Raw genomic sequence first — 21,117 nt, 5'->3', positions numbered from 1 at the left:
ATTTTTAAGAAACAATTAGAATCTAGCATAATGGCGAGATCGTTGTTTAAACAATACTTACAAGCCAAACCAGATGTGTCAGGTTTCTCTAAAGCTTTTAAAAAAGAATTCTTCACTCTCATTCCTTTGGCTGTTTCAGAATTTGGGGAATCTGTAACTTCGTGAGCGTTTTTCGATTTTAGATTTTGTAATTCATTTTTAATGCATTCTTCTGCGACTGGTTTGAAAAATTTGTGCTTATAGCGAGCTTAATATGTGGATATGGGAAATAAATTATTATTTTTGAAAGTCGTGGCTGCCAGCCGAATCGGATCAGAATATTGTTACTTTTTTAAAAAAGCACCCCGTTTTTTATAAGCATTTGAATCTCAAATAGTCACGTAATTCTTATCTAATTAAAGGTCAGACCTATAGCTTTTTAATTATTTGAGCATCGATTCTCTTTATAGCCAGACGTTGATGATTTTTCCTGGAAATCCCTATTGAAGAGCTTACTCTTTGACTTTAAATGGCAAATATGGGACAGTTTTACCACAGAAGTTTTTAGCCAACGATCCAATGTATATCCCTATGAAAAAAATATTGCCCGACAAGAAAAACAAAATTACGGTTTTTAATATTTTTTCTAAAAAAAAATTCCCGAAGAGCCCCATTTGAAATTATTGAAACGAATATAAGTAACATCAATAGCAATTTGGTTAAGAATTACAGTGCACACTTTCTCCTTTTGTGTCTAGTAGTTTTCTTTTAAGATTGGTCCAAAAAAATCATAATAAAAAAAGAGACCAATGCAGGTATTTAAAGCACAGAAAAATAAAGTAAAATGGACTAAGTTCTCTTTGACGTACGTCAAAGGTCGAGTAGAAGTGGGAACTTGTATGAGTGCCCATTGATAGCTCGGTTATATAGCTTAAGAAATAATATGCTTAAAGACATTTTTTTTAAGTTGATAAATATGACATTTGTCCAGTTTGTTACACAACTACTGCCATGACCACAGGCAAAAATACTGGCTACAATTTGTCTTTTTGTTTGCCATATTACGTTTTATCGGTACACTTGCACAATATTCGCATTCGCCAAAGCTCCGCATTGATTATTGCGAATGCGAATGCGAATGTTAAAATTAATGCGGAAGCTCCGCGGTTGCGAATGCGAATATTCGCAACAACCCTGGTTGGAACATTACTGACAGTGCGGGCATAGTAAATAGAGGAATTGAAATACATATAGTATATTTACATATCGTCGCCTGGGTAAAAAAAAAGCTGAGATGCCACGATTGCCGCGAATGGACCAATCTGGAACAATTTTTATTGTGCTGTACTGGAACACAATAAAAAAATTGTCCCAATGAAATTCTGTACAGTCACACGGTTGCCTCTTTTTATACAATTCTCATTGCCGTAAGTTGGCGAAAAGCAATATAGTGACAATAATTGCCCCAAACTTATCACACGATTGTTCGAGCATGCGGCAATTGTGACCATAAAGTGTTGCGCTGACTTCTAAACTCTGTTTTTTTTTTCTCTGTTGTGTAAAAATGGCGTATTCTTAATAAAAAAAAATAAATCTGTTGCATCTGCTTTGTATATTGCGGGCTCATTTTGTCCAAATTTCTTGTTGTTTGAAAGCAAAGAAGCAAAAACTTGTGTCCAATGGAAACTCACGCATTTATTTAGAAGTTTGAGTGTATAGTTTTTTTTTTTTTTTTTCGACGATAACTGCAACGTGCTATGTGGAGTTCAAGTTGCAACAGTTTTCTTTTTAATTTTGTTACGTAGAGGTTTTTTTATTCATTACAAGTAAAATTGGTAAATAGTTATGTTTGTTTAAATGAAAGCTGCGAATTTACATAATTTATGTTTGGAATGAAATTTTATAATTATATGTACAGCTCGCAACAAAAGATAGCACCTTAACATTTTGATCAGTCTTGACTTTTTTCTTCTCTTGTTTAATGTTAATTTTTTCCTATAAAACCATAGCTCATTGTCTAGTAAAAACCACATAAGTCCAAATTTCAAACTTTATACAAAAATTATAAACATTTCTTAAAATTTCGATCACAATTCAATGGTTCTTAATTTGGGTTTCTAGAAAAAATTTTGTTATGCAGTTTGCAAAGTAATTTACAGAGAAGAAAGTGCATAATACCGTCAGCTAAAAATATTCTGAAAAATCAACATTAGCAATTAGCAACTTCTCACTTCCACCTTATTGTACTAAATTTGAGCTACAAAACTAAATAACGATTTTTTTTTCTAGAAATCCAATTTAAAAACCGTGGGATTGTGTTCAAAAGTTTAAGAAATTTTTATAATTTTTGTATAAAGCTTGCAATTTGGATTTATGCAGTTTTTGTTAGACAATGAGCTATACTTTTATACGAAAATAATGAAGATTAAATAAGTAGAAGAAAAATAGTCAAGACTGGTCAAAATGTTGAGGTTCTACTGCTTTGTCGTGGGCTGTATTGAACTTTTAAGTTTTTTTTTTTTTTTAATAAATTTATACTGTCATAGCAGTTCGCCATTTGGTGACATAAAATACCTTTCGTATTCTTCTCGTATGAGTTTTGCTTGTGGTGGTATATATCGCGGCAAAGATTCCGTCATCGGACTTCAAGAAAAATTATAATTTCAATACAATTTAAATTAAAAGTTATGTTGCTCCGAAAACAAGGATATTAATTTCAGTGATTTTTGGACACATAAGGAAGCAAAAAAGTAAATTATTAATAAACAGCCTAAATATTGATGTGTATTGTTCACTTCAATTGCCGCACAAGAACACAATAAATATTGCCGCAATTTTGAAATTTTCATTGCCACATGATTGCCAATCGAGCTATCAGACGATTGCCGCACACGGGCCGTATTTGATTGGGCACAGTAAGCGCAATATCGGCTTCTATTGCCGCATGAGTCAATGTATTGTGAAATCATACGATTAGGCCATAAAATGAGGCAATAATTGGTGTATTGCGGCAATCGTGGGATCCCAGCTAAAGATTGTCGCAAGTGCCATTTTGACGATTTTTAGTTCTAGATGCATTTATGCATTATTTTGAAATAAGGTCTTTCGATTGGTTATATCAGTTTTTAGATATCTCCTCTAGTTTCCGAGATTTTGACTACAATTTGTTCGATTATTTAGTGTAAATTTAGTAAGTGATGCAGTCATATTAAACTAATCAATATTGTAATGCATACATTGTTGCAACCCTACAAATCACCTTATATGAATTCGCCTAAAGGTAATATATTACATCTAAGAATTTACGATATTTAAAAATGCAACTCTGTTGTATTCGACAGCAGCTAGGTTCAAGCGAGAAGTAGGCGTTTATTTTATATTTAAAATCCCAACTTGGGTTGGGCTGCCAAGTGAGCACCTGTGCTAAACAGGTAACAGACGTTTTTCTTCGTTGCTGGACCAGCGCAAGAGCACCCGTCAGCGTACCAGCGGAGCACCCGCCGGCATACTCATAGCAGCGGCGGCATCGAGGGAACCCGTACAACAGGTACGCCGCGTGTGAAGTAAGCGAAGTGAGATACCACTTCACATGGCGACCGAGATAATGGCCTGCAAAATGGTGGCCCAAATAAAAAACAAAAAATTTTAACTGAATTTAATTCAAATAAATAATATAAAAAAAACTTTTTAATATACAACGCTTTTATAAATGGACTAAAAAGTAGAAAATAATATTTCTCAGTCCCATAGAATTTGTTTTGATAACTTTTGATTTTGAAATTTTAGCAAAAGTCATTATAAACAATCTATGAAATTGAAAATGAAAAACGTGGGGCGCATGTAATACACTTGAATTGATATGAAAAGTAATATATGAATGTATGTATGTGGGTATATGAATAACGACCGCTTAAAATCGATTTCAAAGTTCTACTTTCGCTGTAGAAATTTTAGGTCTACGTTATGTAGTTTGACTATTGTCAATTAAATCGAATGCTTTGTATTGCATGCGCTCCACGCTTTTCATTTTCAATTTCATAGATTGTTTATAATGACTTTTGCTAAAATTTCAAAATCAAAAGTTATCAAAACAAATTCTATGGGACTGAGAAGTATTATTTTCTACTTTTTAGTCCATTTATAAAAGCGTTGTATATTAAAAAGTTTTTTTTATATTATTTATTTTCTACTTTTTAGTCCTGTCTGAATAAAATTTTGCAATAGATATTAAAATAATTCAACGATATTAATAGAAAGGTGCACACACATGCATTTACATATGTATGTACATACAAACGAGCACCAATTAATTTTATTTAAAGAAATGGCGTGTCGTCTATTTCCGCTGTAGCAAACGTAGTACATAGGGCGACATCTAGATGTCATCTACCTCGCCCTATTCACTACAGATGTCGCACTATGCTTTTTTATAGGAACTTTTCAAAGCAAAGGTTTTATGGTGTCGGACACACAACATTGAAAGTTTCTGGATCCACAACATTGAAAGTTTCTGGACACACAACATTGCAAGTTGATAAAAGCGTTGTAAAATACAGTTACGTATGTATACAGCAATATTGGTGGTGGTGACCTAAAACGTAAAAAAAATAAAAAATTAAACAGGCATATATGTATGTATGTACACACATTATCAGATTCAAAATGAACTTCATTTAATTTCATAAATTATACGTACTTTCATACCAATTACTAGGGATACGATATCGAACAGAATGTATCGATGTGGTATTCATTTAAAGTATCGCTTTAAAAATATCGGGTACGCATTAATATCGGAATAAAAAGACTCGATATTCCAAATATCGATACCAAAATCCAAAAAATTTATCTACATATAGGTCTCGTATATAGGCCGCTGTGGTGTAATGGTTAGCAGTGCGCACAGCTTGAAAATGAAAAACAGCTTCCCATTAAAACCAAATCGCCGTTCAGAGTCGACATAAAACTGTAGGGCCCCCTTTTGTGCCACAACATTAAGGCGCGCGCGACAAACCGGAGGAGAATCTCGGTCAAACACTAACATATTGTGTAACAGCACGTAGAGATTGATGTGTTGACTTAAAACAACGAGGTCGCGGGGTCAAATTCCACTACATGCAATACTAACTACATTACACATTATCCTTGTAATGTGAGTTTATGACATTCGACACGATACTAGGGTTCTGGCACTCGATTCCAAAAAATATCGTTTTAAAACTATCGAGTAGAAAATATCGGTATCGAATGCCAAAAGTATCGATGTGGTATCGTATCGTATCGGAATTCGTGTCCCTACCAATTACAAACAGTAGTTGCGGTTCAAAACTTCCAACATATTAATAAAACTTAAAAATTACAAAAAAAACTCAAAAAAGCGCTGGTACCAAATTTTTAGAAACAAAAAAAAAACACGAGACTTTAAAACACATAAGTAATGGCACGCAGCGTGGGTGGAAAAAACTAAAAAACCAACAAGTGAAGTTGCTAGTGGCGAAAGTGGTATTTCTTGGTACAGCAAAAAAAAAATATCAATAAAACTTAAGGTGAAAACGTTGAAAACTATATAAAAACTAACGTGAGCGTAAAAGCCGAAAAAAAACTGACAAGAACATACATTTTAATGCGTGACTACCACGAAAAATATACACCCGTTTCCTAACGGCGCATAAAAACCGCGCCACTAAGAATACCAAAAATCGCAACTCCGTTACAAATTATACATACGTATACCGTTGGCATTGAACATATCGCTATACATATCGCTGAGCAGGGTGCGATAGCAGCGTGAAACGAACAACAACAGCTACAACTAGGACAACACATCTTTACATGGCAACACAGCTCTACATGGCAATCAATAAGAGCAACGGTACGCAAGAAGGTGACTTCGTGGGATCTGATGGTATGAGCATACATACATATGTACTTTACACTTTACTATGTACATTTTTTTAAATTAAATATAATTTTACACTAAATACTAATATTTGAATACAACAAAAAAAGTTTATCCTTATACTTATGTATATACTTACTCTCATGCAGTTACACAACTAAAATTGTCAATATATATATTGTAATGTTACCTACCCATTTGTGTACTAATTATTTATTTAAGTTTATATGTATCACCCAGTAGTTGTCATTTTTAGATATAAGATACACTAAACACTCTGTACCGAAGAAGCAACAATAGGTTTGTATATTAACCAATAGTCAGTACTAATTTGTACTGGAACCTGCAAATTTTTACTGGAAATGTGTATGATAACCCAAAAAAGTTGCAAGAGAGCACTGAATCGAGAGCGTAACAACACGGGAGAGCAGCCAATTCTTGCTAGTGAAACTTTTACTTGCACGAATTAGCTAGCAGAAGAAGAAGAAGAATAAATGTCAAAAGCCGCCATTTGTTGAATTGGTTTAGCACAAACAAAAGTAAAAGGAGTTTAAATCAAAATATTGTAACTCTGTAAGTGCTTGTGTGTAAAGAAAAGAGTTTAAGACTGATTTATTAATAGTAAAATGTTTACAGCAGAATGTCAAAACAGTGCAACGGCTGTTCACTTGCAAGTTTTTGCAAGTTTTGTGTTCATTAACTTTTTCTGCTAGATTTCTCTTCTCAATTTTACGCTCTATTTTGCTTTTACGCTCTCGCTGCAATGTTTTACTGGAGAAGTTACTATACAAACCTAATTTTAGCTTTCTTCGTCCGGTGACAGCGAAAACAAAGAGACTGCCAGAAATATAGTAAGGAAATAAATCGAAGAATATAAAAAGGAATCTTTTGTAATTTTAAAGACTGCGTTACAATATGCTTTGTCATATACATATGTACATACTTGTGTGACTGTTTCTAATGGAATTTCTGAACTACAGTCGCGTACAAATTATTGGTATCAAACCAACTTTCCTTTTTTCACTTGTTTTATAACTTAAAGTTTTTCTGACCTATATACATGATTTTACTTAAATTTTTGAATTACACTAGTGTGTAAAATGTTGCCACGCAACTTTTCTTAAAATTAAATTACAATTTAAAATTTTTAATAAACAGTGCCTTGCAAGGTGGTTAACTAAAACTTTTCCAAACGTTTAATTCAAAATTTTGATATTATCAAACAAACAATTTTTTCTTCTATGCTTCGCCGAGTGAGTGCTGGAAACTTTTTTTAAATTTTTGATAAAATCAAAATCATCGATACATGTTTTTCTCATAAACTAGGCCGTGCTATCAGATTGCCACGTTTACAACTTTTTTTCAAAAACAAAATTTAATTCCGGTTGAATGCCATTTGTGAAAATTTTACTGTGCCTATAGTTGCGTACAAAATCCAACACCTTTTTGCCATAATTTAAATAAATCAACTTTTTTTTAACATTTATGCCGGGTTTGTCAAATGCCAGATTTTGATACTGCATTTAAAGATTTGCATACTGATTTTGCAAAAGTTACAAAACGTGTGTTATAAAGTCGTCCTATCTCAACAAAAGAGGGCAAGCTAGAGGAATATAAAGAATCTTTAATACAAAGTTATAATTCAAACAAAGGGTTAAGCCAAAGTCATTAATTGAAAGTTTATCGCGGTGCACATTAGGTCAAATGATTCATTTGGCTGTGCGAAAGTCCAATTTCGGAAACGCAGTTTTACATTATTTTTTGATGCCATTCTGTAGGGAATACTCCAAAATAACAGAAACTTAATTTTTTTTTGTAAAATAAAAATCACCGTTAGACAGCAATCAAACAAAGTTACACTTTCAAAACGTTATTGACACGTTGTTTGCGCAACCGGTTTTTTTCTTAAGTTTAAAGTGCATTTTTTTTATAAAGTTGGAATTATTAAAGGAAACATTTTTAATGGAAAACACAAACATAAGTGAGAATCTATGTCCTAATTTAAAAAGAAGTGACTTTATCATTTGTTTGCAAAACAAACTGACTAATTTGCATAACCTCAAACATTTTCTGATTTATTTCCATTTATGATTTAATGTAAGCTGTTACAATTTTGTTAACGTTCGGCAAACAAAATGGAAATGGAAATGGATAAACTGGGATGTAACGAGTTGATCTTATTTTACTTAAATCGCCGTTTTTAGCCGTTTTCAAGAAAAACAGTTTTTTCTGGGCTATCATGCTATTACAAAAGGCGAGATGTTTGTAGTTTGGCTGATTGGATGTTCAAAGAAAGAAAGGCTTTCTTCGGTTGTCAACCATGTTGAAAAAAAAATTTGGTGCTGTGGATATTTGCGAAAGTTTCATGAAACTCTTTGAAAAAAAAACGTGTATTTTTTGCAATTATTTATCAAACAAAGACGAAAATTATGGAGTTATTATCTCTGATGAAGTTATTTAGAAATCAAAGCCAAGTGTGTCGGCCAGCAGCCGCATACTAACTTTCGCTATCGCTTAAATATGCTAAAATGCGAAAGCTAACATTTTACCCGAATTTTTGTCTATCCCCAAAAATTGCGGTTCTGTCCTCCCTTTTGCTAAAAATAACAACAACAACAACAGCAGCTGTCAAAATTTGGTTACACCTTAATGGTGGTAAATAGTCCATTTTAATGGTGATAAATAGTGAAAATCGAAGTATGTGATAGCAAAAAAAATACCAGCCTCAATTTGGATTACATTTCATCTCCTGTAGCATAGCTTTGTTACAACGACATTCGCGCCGATTCGCAAAGACTATTGATGAGCAGCCTTCGCAAAAAGGCAAATCCTTGAACGAATCAACGAATTGCAATTTCGAAATTTTTTGCTCAAGGTGAATAGAGCTTTGAACATTGTTTTCGTAAATTATTTCAAAAAAATTCGTATTATTTTCAGGAAGTTGCCAGCGGTTTTTAGTAAATGTGTTATAATGTAGCATTTGCATTCTGAATATAAATAATATCGGTGGACAATTTGGGAAAATTCTTAAGTGAAAATGAAGGGTTTTATGAAGACTAACTGCTTTAGGAATCTCTCCTCAAGGCATATCTGCGAGACATGTAGTAAATATTTTTTTTTTTTATTAAGGGACTTTGATAATATTTTTTTTTAATCCCTAGATGAAACCATTTATGAACATATGACCATACTTATTTTATTTATGTAGCTCAACCCCCTCCGGGGGGAGAGAAAATAATTTGTTTCAAGACCAAGCTATTTGGACAATGTTTTCGAGGACTACCTAAACACATATACTCATCATTTGAATTAAAAAAAAGTCTGTTTTACGAAAGCCAAGTCATGTTTTTACATGTTATTTACTGACTCTACACTTTTTTTTAACGGTTTCCATCCTTTTACATTAAAATAATGCTATATTTTAGCTGCTATTAATTTCGCACAGAAAAAGTAATCATTTGACCTAATGTGCGGTATAGAGAAAAGCTACTTAAGTGTTTTTGTAAAATAAAAGTACCAGAAGATTTCGCCAAATGAATTACAGAAAACGTTTTGTATTCGGACGCAGATTCCGACGAAGAATTTACTGACGCACGTTCAAAAGGCACCCTTGAAGTTTATAGCACTAAAAAGAGCCGTTCCTTGTCTTTTATTGAAGATTTTTTGGGATTCGACGACCCTCCTTACGTAACCACTAGCTCACCAAATATTAACTTCTTTCAAAATACTAACGCAAAAATGGCAACACCTGAGCAAAATAAATCGTTTATAAGTTTATGCGCCTCGATTATAAGGGAAAATTATAATGGTGACCCGCTATCACTTGCCTCTTTTATTGATAAAATTACCCTTATTGAAGAATTGTCAGACAAAAGCCTAACTACAACATTTAAAGCATTTTTGAAATCCAAACTTGAAGGTAAAGCTCGCGCTGTTAAGCAAAATAAAACCAGATAACTCGAAAGTTGTCGCTGGTAAAATTGCAGCTTTGAAAGTGCATAACAACAATTATTCAGATTTTGCGAAACAGGTAGAGGAGCTCTCAGATTCGCTGGATTCGCTTATTATTGAAGGGATGACACAAGCGAAAGCTCACGAGATGGCAGTCGAGCAAACAATAAATATTTATAGGCTCAACAGCCGTTCAGATATGGTAAAGTCGATACAAGCATCGTCAACCTTCAGCGACTCAAAATACGTTGTAGCGAAGATGATTGTGGAGCGCGGCAATATAGTAAAAGAGCGGCAGGTGTTGGCTTTTAGGTCACGTCCCGTACGAACAACTAATTTTCGAGGAGGTTTTAGAGGCAGCAATAATTACAGATATCACAACAACAATTTCAGGTTTAACGGCAATTCAAATAGGCACAGTGGTAATACAAGCTATCGAAACAACAATCAGAATAGGAATAATAGTTTCAGCAATAGACGAAATAACTACAATAATAGTAACAACAGTCAGACTTCAAGCAGTAGAAATAACAATCATACGCGTTCAAATACACGAAATTCTGTCAATGTTCGGACTTTAAACGCCGAGGGCCCTCGGGTCCGAACACTGGGGGAGCAAGACTTGAACAATTAACGACTTTTACAGAAGAAAAATCCATTTACTGCCTAAATCTCAACTGTTCCGATTTCATTGAAATAAATTGTAGTGATTCTCACAAACAATGCACTTTTTTAGTATACTCACAAGCAAACAATTCCCTTATAAAATTTTCCAAGCAAATCCGCAATAAACAGCAATAACATTATTAATATCACGGGCGTAACACAGAAACGGTCTAAACCTTGGGCACAATAAATACAAATTTGGTAGTATCAGACATTTTCATTCCGCACACTCTTCACGTTGTAAATTACAGCTTTAAACATTCCTTCGGACGGCATACTCGGAAAAGACTTTTTAAAAATCAACAAATGCGTAATCAACTATGCAAACGATAGCATAACCATTGGTTTGGGGGCAGAAAGGATCAACGTTTCAATTTTGCACGGTACTACTACCGACACCTTAGTAATTCCACGTAGATGCGAAGTTTTTCGGTTATTTAACTTGGGTAAATCCAAAAACCCTGTTCTTGTAGACGCTCAGGAAGTTTGTAGTGGTGTTTTACAGCGAAATGTATCGTTGACACAAAAAACCCGATACTAAAACTAATAAAACACTACTGACGAAGTAAAATACGTAAGAGATTTCAATATTCAAACCGAAGACATAACAAACTTCAACGTTTATAAAATTAACGAAACCATATCTGATCCGAAACGCATAGAACTAAAATCGATTTTAGAAAAACAGGTACCCAGTTATGCTAAAAATAAATTGCTTGATCTTTGCTCAAAATATTCCGACGTATTTGCCTTAAAATCCGACCTTATGACTCTGAACAACTTTTACGAACAAAAAATTGAGACTGACAGACAAAACACCAGTTTACATAAAAAACTACAGATTGCATATTCGCAACGCGAAGAAATAAACAAACAAGTCGACAATTTATTGCAAAGCAATTTAATCGAGCCCTTTAATTTTAGTACCGAAAAAAGATCCAACAGGTCAAAAATCGTACCGTATGTGCGTAGACTTTAGAGCAGTAAACAAAAAACTAATTGCAGAAAAATTTCCGTTAGCACATGTAGACGACATTTTAGATAACCTTGGAAGAGCAAAATATTTTTCGTAAAATATATTTGGTTTTCACCAAATTCCGTTACATAAAAATTCTAGAGATATTACATCTTTTAGCACTGATCGCGGAACTTTCCGTTGGAACGTCTTACCTTTTGGTCTTAATGTAGCACCTAACTCGTTTTCAAGAATGCACACCATTTTAAAAATCTAGAAAAAGTGTTCGAAACCTGCAGAGAATTCAACTTGCGACTTAACCCAAATAAAAGTAATTTTCTACGATCTGAGGTAACTTTCTTAGGACACAAGTGCTCAGCTAGGGGTCTACTGCCAGATGATACAAAAATAGAAGCCATTAAAAAGTACACAAAGCCATGCGATAAAGACGCAGTGCGAAGATTCGTGGTGTTTGCAAACTATTATAGACGGTTTATACCTGACTTTGCTTCTCTGGTAGCTCTTTTCATTTCTTCTTCTTTCATTTGAGCAGAAAAAATGTAGAATTTAAATGGGATAACTCCTGTTAGCAAGCTTTTAAAAAACTTAAATCTTCTTTAATGTCTCCTAAACTTTTACAGTATCCTGACTTTACCAAAGAATTCATAATTACAGTCGACGCTTCTAAAACCGGATGCGGTGCAATTTTAAGCCAAAACCACAACGGCAAAGACTTACCAATTTGTTTTGCTTCTAAGGCTTTCAATAAAGCAGAACTAAAAGGCAATTATCGAACTCGAACTTCTAGCAATATATTTTGCAATCAAGCAATTTCGACCATACGTTTATGGCACACACTTTACTGTAAAATCTGATCACCGGGCATTAGTTTACCTTTTTAACATGAAAGTCCCGCCGTCAAAACTCTCGCGAATAAGACTGGGGCCCCTATTATGAGTTACATTCGATCTTCGACTGTGGTCGAAAGTGCTGATCGAATGAATTTTCAAGTGGTATTATGGCGCTCATTCGATGAAGCATAGTGCTATTGTGAACTTCCCTCGTTTATGTTGTTCACAATAGCATATTTTTCACCGCTGAGAAGCTTTGTTTACAAATCGAGCAAACTAAATAGTGTGCTTATACATATTTATGTAAATTTGTGCAAATTAAAATGAAATAAAAAAGAAAGCAAGTTTATAAAAACGTGGTAAAAAATAGTAAAACGAAATTCTGGGGTTCAACGATTCGTCAGAGGATGAGAGTTTAGTGAACTGACCAAGAGTAGTAAATGTTTAAGAGTTTAAGTGTAGTCTTTACCATGATAAAAAAATAGGAAGGTAGAACCGCTGAGAGGAATTTTTCAAATTCTTGATGTTTGCATCAATTTAATTTTGAAATTTTACAAACAAACTCACACACACATTCTCATTTTCAATCTCAAACAACAACAACTTCGAACAATTCCTTTTTTTTTACTCTCAATTTTATATAATTTTAAAATGTTGGCAAACTTCAAAAAAATCATGGCCGACGAACTGAGAGAACGGTTTTACCTTACTATGTTTTTATCATGGTCTTTACAATATATTTTGACATAAATAATAATAAATAATTTGTCTACAGATTTACTAAAAACTTCCGACTGTCTAAAGAGGCGTTTGTGAGCCAAATCTATTTAAAATATTTTAAAACTATCCGCAGCTCTATGATTTGTTCTCAGAGATCGTGCCAGCCGAGTATTGGGATTTTCCTTCACAAGTAAAAGCAGCCTTTCGAGCTTGTGTTTTGTATTCACGACGTTAAAACTGCATGAAATTGATAAAAAATTGTTTAAAATTAGTGTCTTCCCGCCAAAAAGTAAGAGAACAAATGCAAAATCAAAAATGCGGATGTACTATCAAGAATCACAATTGACGAACTTAAAGACACGACAAAACATATATTAGCAGTAAAAACTCGATCGATGACAAAATAAAACGTAGAAATGCAACCCACAGTACGAAGAAAATCACACAAAAAACTCCACAGTACAAGTTTACGACAAATTTTCTTACAATTTTTCAAAAAACATTCCACGGATAAAAACCAAAATTACTTACGATAAAAATGATGAAATTTCAAGTATTAAAATATATGTGCATTTAAAACATAGAAAACTCGAGTTAATTAATTTTGAGGTTGTTAACAATATGCGCTACTTTTGAGGCTTCAACACCAAGCCGGCAATCAGAACATTAAAGAAATTTAAAGGCAAAAAGATTCATTATTTGAACAATTCTCGATTACAGACTTACTTTAAAAATTAGCGGAAACAAAGTTTTAAAATCTTTACAAATTGTACTAACAGACCCTGTGGAAACAATCACTGAAGACGACAAGAAATTTAAACTCATTATGGCGCATTTACATGGTATGAATCTGTTCATAAGCCGTATGAATTTTCCTATAAAAGAAGCACCAACTCTATGAATAAATGAATGAAAGCGATATATATTTATTTCACAATTTTGACTTTTATAGTTGGCAAGCATGGTGAAATAATAATAAGGTGGTTGTTGTAATTTTGGCAATTTCGGCATACCAGCGTTACAGTAATGCCTACTCTATTCATTCCAATTTCATTTCTGGGCAAAATGGAACAAAAAATGGAGCAGACAATTTTGTGAGAAAAGTATGCGCAGGTACCACTGTTTCTTTGTTTCGCTTTTGCTTTGACTTTTCCTTTCAAATTCATTGGAAAATTTGAGCGATAATTTCCAACAATTGTGATTGTGTAAGTAAATTTTTGGTAATATACATATATATATATATATATATATATATATAATATATATCCAACTGATTGTTGGAGCAGTGCCTCGGATGGCTACGATAATGAACTTTGGTCTAACAATTTAAACGCATAACTATTTTATAATATAACTGGATTCAGAAATGTAATTTTAAAATGTTAACGAAAATAAAGGTCGTAATAAAATTCCCTTTAAAGTTTAGATATTTATTTTTCATATGTGTGTGGTACGACCGTGTGACCTTTAAGTTTTACAATTAATAATTTTAAGGTAGAAAAATATAAGTGAATAATAATTATTAAAATCAATATACATATTTGATCGAAAAAATAAAAATTAAGTAATAATAATTTCTTTTGAGCGAAAAAATTAAACTGTAATTTCACTGGTTTACAGAAAAAATATTTCATTGATGCAAGCTTTATTTAACTGGTGTGGGGTCAACTGATATACATATGTATGTATTGGAAATAGTACCCAAAAAGTAGTAAAAATAATCCTAATCTTTTCCCCCTTTTTCTACTACCGCAAAATGCATGGCCGCAATTGGCATGCAGAAAAAGTGAGGTTATGTAAGTGACATCACCTTATATTTATTTCACCATGGTTGGCAAGCATTTTTTTGTTAAATGTGCTTTAAAAAGGACCATATTTGTAATGCTTCTATTTAAACATCTTTGTGGAAAAAACAGTTTTTTGTTCAGAATTGCTTGTTTACGAAACGTTTGGCTTAAGTTGAAATCATAGGGATGACGTTTTCTTTCGTTTCTCAATGGATTTTATACTTGAAAAGGCACCAAAATATGTATGCAATATTTCTACACATCGTCGTTTAAAGTACAAAACCGCGCACCAAGAAAATGTAAAACCTCGTGTGAGGTTGCCTACATTTTATAGGAGAGAGTAAAACTTGTCCTAATTAAAAACGGTTCTCTCTTTTAAACTTAATTATCTCTTCTCCTAATGTCTAAGTATCGATATTTTATTATAAATGGCTAAGGGCTTGATGTCAGGAGCTTCCGTTGACCAAATATCTTTTTTGGCACAAATTTCAGTTTCGAGGTTTTGCAGAACCATGATACGCGCTTTTGTATTTTAAACGATGATATACATATTGGGGCGTACACGATATGTTAGTGTTTGGCCTAGCTTCTCCTCCGATATGTGACGTGCGTGATTTTGTCACACAAAGTAAAGGACAGTTTTACGCCGACTCCGAACGGCAATTGTATTTTTATGAGAAGCTGTCTCCATGACAGAATACACCCGGAGATTTACTATTACCAAAAGAGGTGCAACCGCTATTATAAAATAACATTTTTGTTTTTTATATTTTGATGTTCGTGGGAAGCTGGGATTGAACTCAGGCGTTACGTAATGCTCCACAGCAAGCGCCACTACTTTTACATATATTGCTGGTATATTCAAATTACTATCCCGAACATCGGAATGTATATATGTAATATAAAAAAGAATGAGAGGTACTATAAGAAAATGTACCCAAAATTCAGGAGCAAATGAAAAAATGCTCATTGAACATAGTTCACATGTATAAATTAAAAGAAGTAACTTAAGCGGTTACAGCGCTAAACGAAAGGAAGTTAGAAAAAAAAGCAATGCGGTTTGAAGGAAACACGAGACCATAAAATATTTGTTTGTTTCTTTAATTCTCGGAACCTTTTAAGTTATGACACTCCATTCTTTGCAGTAGTTTGCAAATATACACTTATTCTTCTACAATCGCAAAAACTTTCGTGGGTGGTTTTTCTTTGATTTCGAATTGAAAATACATTTCGATCATATATGTATATAATCCAAAATAAGTGCGGTATCCCTGCATTTTGTAAAAGCCATAAAAAAGCATCATCTGTATGAAAAAAATGAAAGGAAGAAATATACATGCCTTCAATAATAGAAAGGTTTTGTAATAAAACAGTCTTCTCGCTCCCACACATAAAAATCGGCTCCTTTACTTGTGCAGAATGTTGCTTACTCTATAGTTTCTAGTGATATTAGTAGTAAAACCAAAAATTCTTCATTGGCGTTTCGTTGGCGTTACCTTCGTTTGCGTAATTTTCTAGAACAAGTGTAGAATAGCGACCGTTTAGCTATAAAATAACCAAAAATGCCGATTTATTTGGCGCAGGTAAAAAAAAAGAAGATATAAGAGGTTTATTTGTATTTTTTAGTATCACTAAATTGTTGAAACCCAAAAGTAGATAATGATAAAATATGTAATATCGAATTAAAGATAATAACTTGTACTTTCTAAATAATATAAAATTCTTTACCATTAATTATGGAGTTTTTTTCAAAAAGGTTATTTCATGAAAAAATAATATTTGTTCGTTTTCCAGTGGTTTTGGTTTCAAAATACAAAAGGCTATAAATTATGTACATCAGCTGAAGAACAAATTAATTACCTTTATGGTGGCGTCATTAGCTTTTTAATCGGTTATAAAGTTCATAAGATAATATTTAAAATATCTAAAAACTGCACTCTAACCTTCTACAACCTCTTCATTTTTTACTTGCGCCAAATCATTTTGGCATGGTTGAAATGAGCATAAAATGTTCTATTGATCTGCATTTTTCGTTTTTGCATAGCTGAACGGTCGGTATTCTAGATCTGTTCCCGGAATTGACGAATAACTTAAATCAAAAATGCATATTTTTATCTATTGTTTAGTATTTCCATTAAAACACCAAATATATTGCAAATTCACATAGAATTAATTATACACATTTTACTTCTAATTGTATACTTTGCGCACTTTTTTAGTACCTTTCTACTACCGTTTTCGCAAAATGCGATCACATTCTTCCCCTATCTCTTACTTCCAAAATACAAATCTAGATAAAGGAGTGTCAAATTTTAGCTGTCACAAATTACACAACCTTGTATTATTGAATCATGCATGCCTTCTATAATTTTGACTTATATGTATATTTGGTAAGTCTTTGTGTAAACAACAAAAAATACACATTTTCATTCCTTTACCAGCTTGGAAAATATAGGCTTAATTTTACTTAAATGTGATATAAAGCTCATTAAAATGTTCTGTAATGTCTTGTTTTTAAGTTTGTTATCACAGTGCTTTGTATTTTAATTGTCCACTATACGTGAGTGGCTTCTATTTAAAAAGTTCTAGTACAAAGAATGTCTTTGTTTTGAATTCGTTTGTTTATTGTTTTTAATTTTTAAAATTCATACTTTTGACATGTATGTGGCGGAGTTGCCGCTTTCCTTCTTTTCGGAGGGTTTTTATATTGAAAAGACATTAAAATGCGAAAAAACCATCTTGGTATCTCTGCATCTGTTAAACTTTTTATGAGAAGATGTATGAAAATCGAACTTGCTATAATTTCATATGCCTAACAGTATCACAACAGTATGTTTACAGTATCTCCCCATAATTTTCGATATGAAAAAATGTATTATATGCATCCCACTCATTGTCATTGAATTCCTCATTGGAACATGTAGTCCCTCTATGTTAGCGTATCAACAGTTCATATTACTTCATACCATGTAAATGCACCATGACAATTTACCATAACGACCCGATATCAGACGGACATTGCGGAAACAAAAAAAAAACTCCATGCAAAATTACGTACAAAATACTATTGGAAAAATATGACACGCGATATTGCTAAATTCGTAAAAAGCGGTGAGAAATGTTTATTAAATAAAGTAAAACCTAAAACTAAAGAAAATTTAGTACTAACCCTAACGCCTTGCAAACCCTTTGATGTTGTAGTTATGGACACAGTAGGACCCTTGTCTGAGTCCATTAATGGCAATAGGTTCGCAGTAACCATTATATGCGACCTAAGAAAATATTTAGTAACAATAGCCACACCGGATAAAAGCGCAAAAACAATAGCTCCTGCAATTTTTGAAAGCTTTGTTTTAACATACAACATTATAACCACCGAATTTAAAAATTACTTTTTTCCGAATTAACCAAACTTTTAAAAATCCAGCACAATTTCTCGACAGCACATCCCCATGAAACCGTTTGGTGAACATCTACGCGCGTATTTAAATGAAACTTTGTCCGATTGGGACGTTTATTTGAAATATTTCACATGTTTGCACAATACAACAAGTTCTGTATTTGATAACAAATTTTCACCAATTGAATTAGTATTCGGTAGAGAAGCAATTTTACCAACCGAATTACAAAATGTAAAAGTGATCCGATATATAACATTGATAATTATTCGAAAGAAATGAAATACAGAATGCAAAAATCACACGCGCTTGCAAAAACTTATTAACAAACATAAAATTCGAAATCAAACGGTCTATAACAAGACCGCGCGTCCGTTAATAGTTAATTTGAATGATCCGGTTTTAGTTAAAATGAACCGCGCGACAAACATACAAACATATATGAACACAGCTGGGTCGTAATGATTCCTTTAGGAATTAAAGTACTCCTAATTACAGATTACAAGGAATTGTAATTAGGAATCAATTCCTTCAGTCCACAGCAAAGGAATCGATTACTTTCTCACTTCCTTGAAGTAATTTCAAATGTAATTGTTTTTTTTTTAATTCCATTACAAGGAATTTCATATTGTAATTGGAATAAATTACGTGCTAGTAATGTATTTTTTTTTTCCAAATTGAAAATGTAATTGATTTTTTTTTTTAATTCCATTACCTGGCATTGCAAGAGTACTTTAGTCTTTTCAGTTACTCAAATGAATTGTAAAAGTAATCGAGAATCTGAAAGTTCATTCACGAATGTACAATGTTGAGTTTTTTTTTGTGGTCAAAGATTAAAGTCGAAAGCACACATTGGACATCTTCTATATATATAAAAATGTTGTGTTCGTATGTCACGGTCAGCAAAACCCGAGAAAGGCTGAACCGATTTGAATAATTTTTTTTTTATTATTCGGTATAATACCAGGACCAAGGATATCGCAAAAATTTGGAGGGTTGCCACCTATTTTAAAATTTTTAAACCCAATTGTATTGATAAAATTAATGAATTATTACAATATGGGTATCAAGTTAAAGAGGTTTAAGAAAGATAACTGTTGGAAGTATTTTTGACGAGGGTTGCCACCTATTTGAAAATTTTAACTCAGTCAAATTGATAAAATAAATGAAATATTGCCATTTGGGTGTCAAACTAAAGAGTGTTAAGAAGGCTTACTGCCGAAAATAAGTTTTAGGACGGTTGCCATCTGTTTGAAAATTTAACTAAATTACATTGATAAAATATTAGGGTACGGTTTAGTACGTTGCCGAATTATTTCGAGGTATTGCGTCCAAAGTGGTGACCCGATCACAAAAAAATTTCCACACACTTGTAGCCAAGGGTCTAAACATTATTTTAATACAAACTTTTGTAATTTTTGGTCACTAATTTATTTACAAATTGGGTTAGAAATATGCCCTTTTTTGTAAAATTCAGAAATCAGCGTACATTTATCACTCCTATTCTCCTTAAAGCAGCCACTTCACCAATATATTTTTATATTCTCCTTCACTTTACACTTTACTCGATGAGTTATAACTTTCTTTATGACTTTAATATTAACCAATGAACAGAGCTGGGTAAATTCAATTACATTCCTCAGTAATTGTAATTAGGATTCAATTCCTTTAGTTCACAGCAAAGGAATCGATTACTTTTTCAATTCCTTGAAGTAATTTCAAATGGAATAGTTTTTTTTCTTGAATTCCATTACAAGGAATTTCATATTGTAATTGGAATAAATTACGTGCTAGTAATGTAATTTCTTTTATTTCAATTCCTTTGAAAGGAATTGAAAATGTAATTGATTTTTTTTTTCCAATTCCATTCCTCAAAGTAATTTAAAAAGTAATCGAAAAATGTATAAAAAAAAATGTTTACTGTTGAATTGCAATAGCTTTGTTAAATTTCTTGGTTGCTAACTGCCTTGAATAAACAACTTATATCTAAGTAGTATTACTAATTGGACTTAAAGAAAACTGAATAGCTTAAACTGTAGCTGTTCAGTTTATAGGGTAACGGTTAAATTTTCCAGACCCATAAATGTTGCTGCCTTGAGCACTGCTGTTCTCTTGGACTAATCCCTGCGTATCTATAAAAATGCACTGAGTTAATTGTCTATATTATGGTACCCTTAATTCTACCCAAAATGGCGTGCCTTCTGGGGCCTTTGAAGTACTCTTACTGGTATCCTGCGTTACAAATGAAGATAGAGTCCGCTTGAATTACGAGCCCTGTGGGACTGGAGATCCTACCTCCTAAGAATTTTATAAACAAATTTCATTGCTATGGCTAAATTTTGATGATAATACTGTAACGACGCTAAAATTATACAAAAAACGCCGAGACTAAAATTAATTTTAAGTAGTATGTTACGGATCTGTATACCGCTTTTTTAGATAAGGTCATTTAGTCAAGTTATTTTATTTTAAGTTTTCATTGCGAATGAAAAAAATTCATGTACGATATGGCGTATGGGTAACATTATTTCCTGCTAGTATTTCATACAAAAAATTATTGCACTTTCACTTAAACCTTGCAAATCACAATGGGCCCTGATCGGGCCTAAGTGTGCTGGCGCCCTTTGGGCCTAGCAGCCACTTCAACCTAACCCTTGCAAACTTGTTTATTTATCCATAGATTTTCATCGGTAGTAGTGTTTTAAGCCGCAAAACAAGCAGATATTAGCTAGTCTATACTAATATATATTTTGATAAGCGTTTTTTTTCTGTTCGCAAAGCTCGAGAAAGGCCGTACCGATTTTTTTGAAATTTCGGAATCTACTGCAGACTTTCCAAGGTGGTTAAGAAAAGTTTCGATATAGAAAAGGGGCGTGGCACCTCCCATACAAACCGAATTTTTCAAACTGCA

At 32.9% G+C, this 21,117-nt stretch overlaps 1 protein-coding gene across 1 annotated transcript in view; it reads right to left on the bottom strand.

Annotated features, from left to right (window-relative positions):
- Nucleotides 1-18,070, bottom strand: part of LOC118745049 (OCIA domain-containing protein 1-like) — a 36,897-nt gene extending 18,827 nt beyond the window's left edge. The window contains exon 1 of the mRNA XM_036478585.1: nt 17,978-18,070. Within this exon, the coding sequence (XP_036334478.1) occupies nt 17,978-18,070 (93 nt within the window). The remainder of the gene's footprint in view (nt 1-17,977) is intronic.
- Nucleotides 18,071-21,117: the final 3,047 nt, after the last annotated feature.

This window comes from Rhagoletis pomonella, unplaced genomic scaffold (assembly GCF_013731165.1).
Source record: "Rhagoletis pomonella isolate Grant_MI unplaced genomic scaffold, Rhpom_1.0 Rhpom_scaffold_00008, whole genome shotgun sequence".
NCBI classification, from domain to species: Eukaryota; Metazoa; Arthropoda; class Insecta; order Diptera; family Tephritidae; genus Rhagoletis; species Rhagoletis pomonella.
The sequence above is the reverse complement of the archived record's forward strand: the minus strand, read 5'-3'. Positions and strand labels throughout refer to the sequence as shown.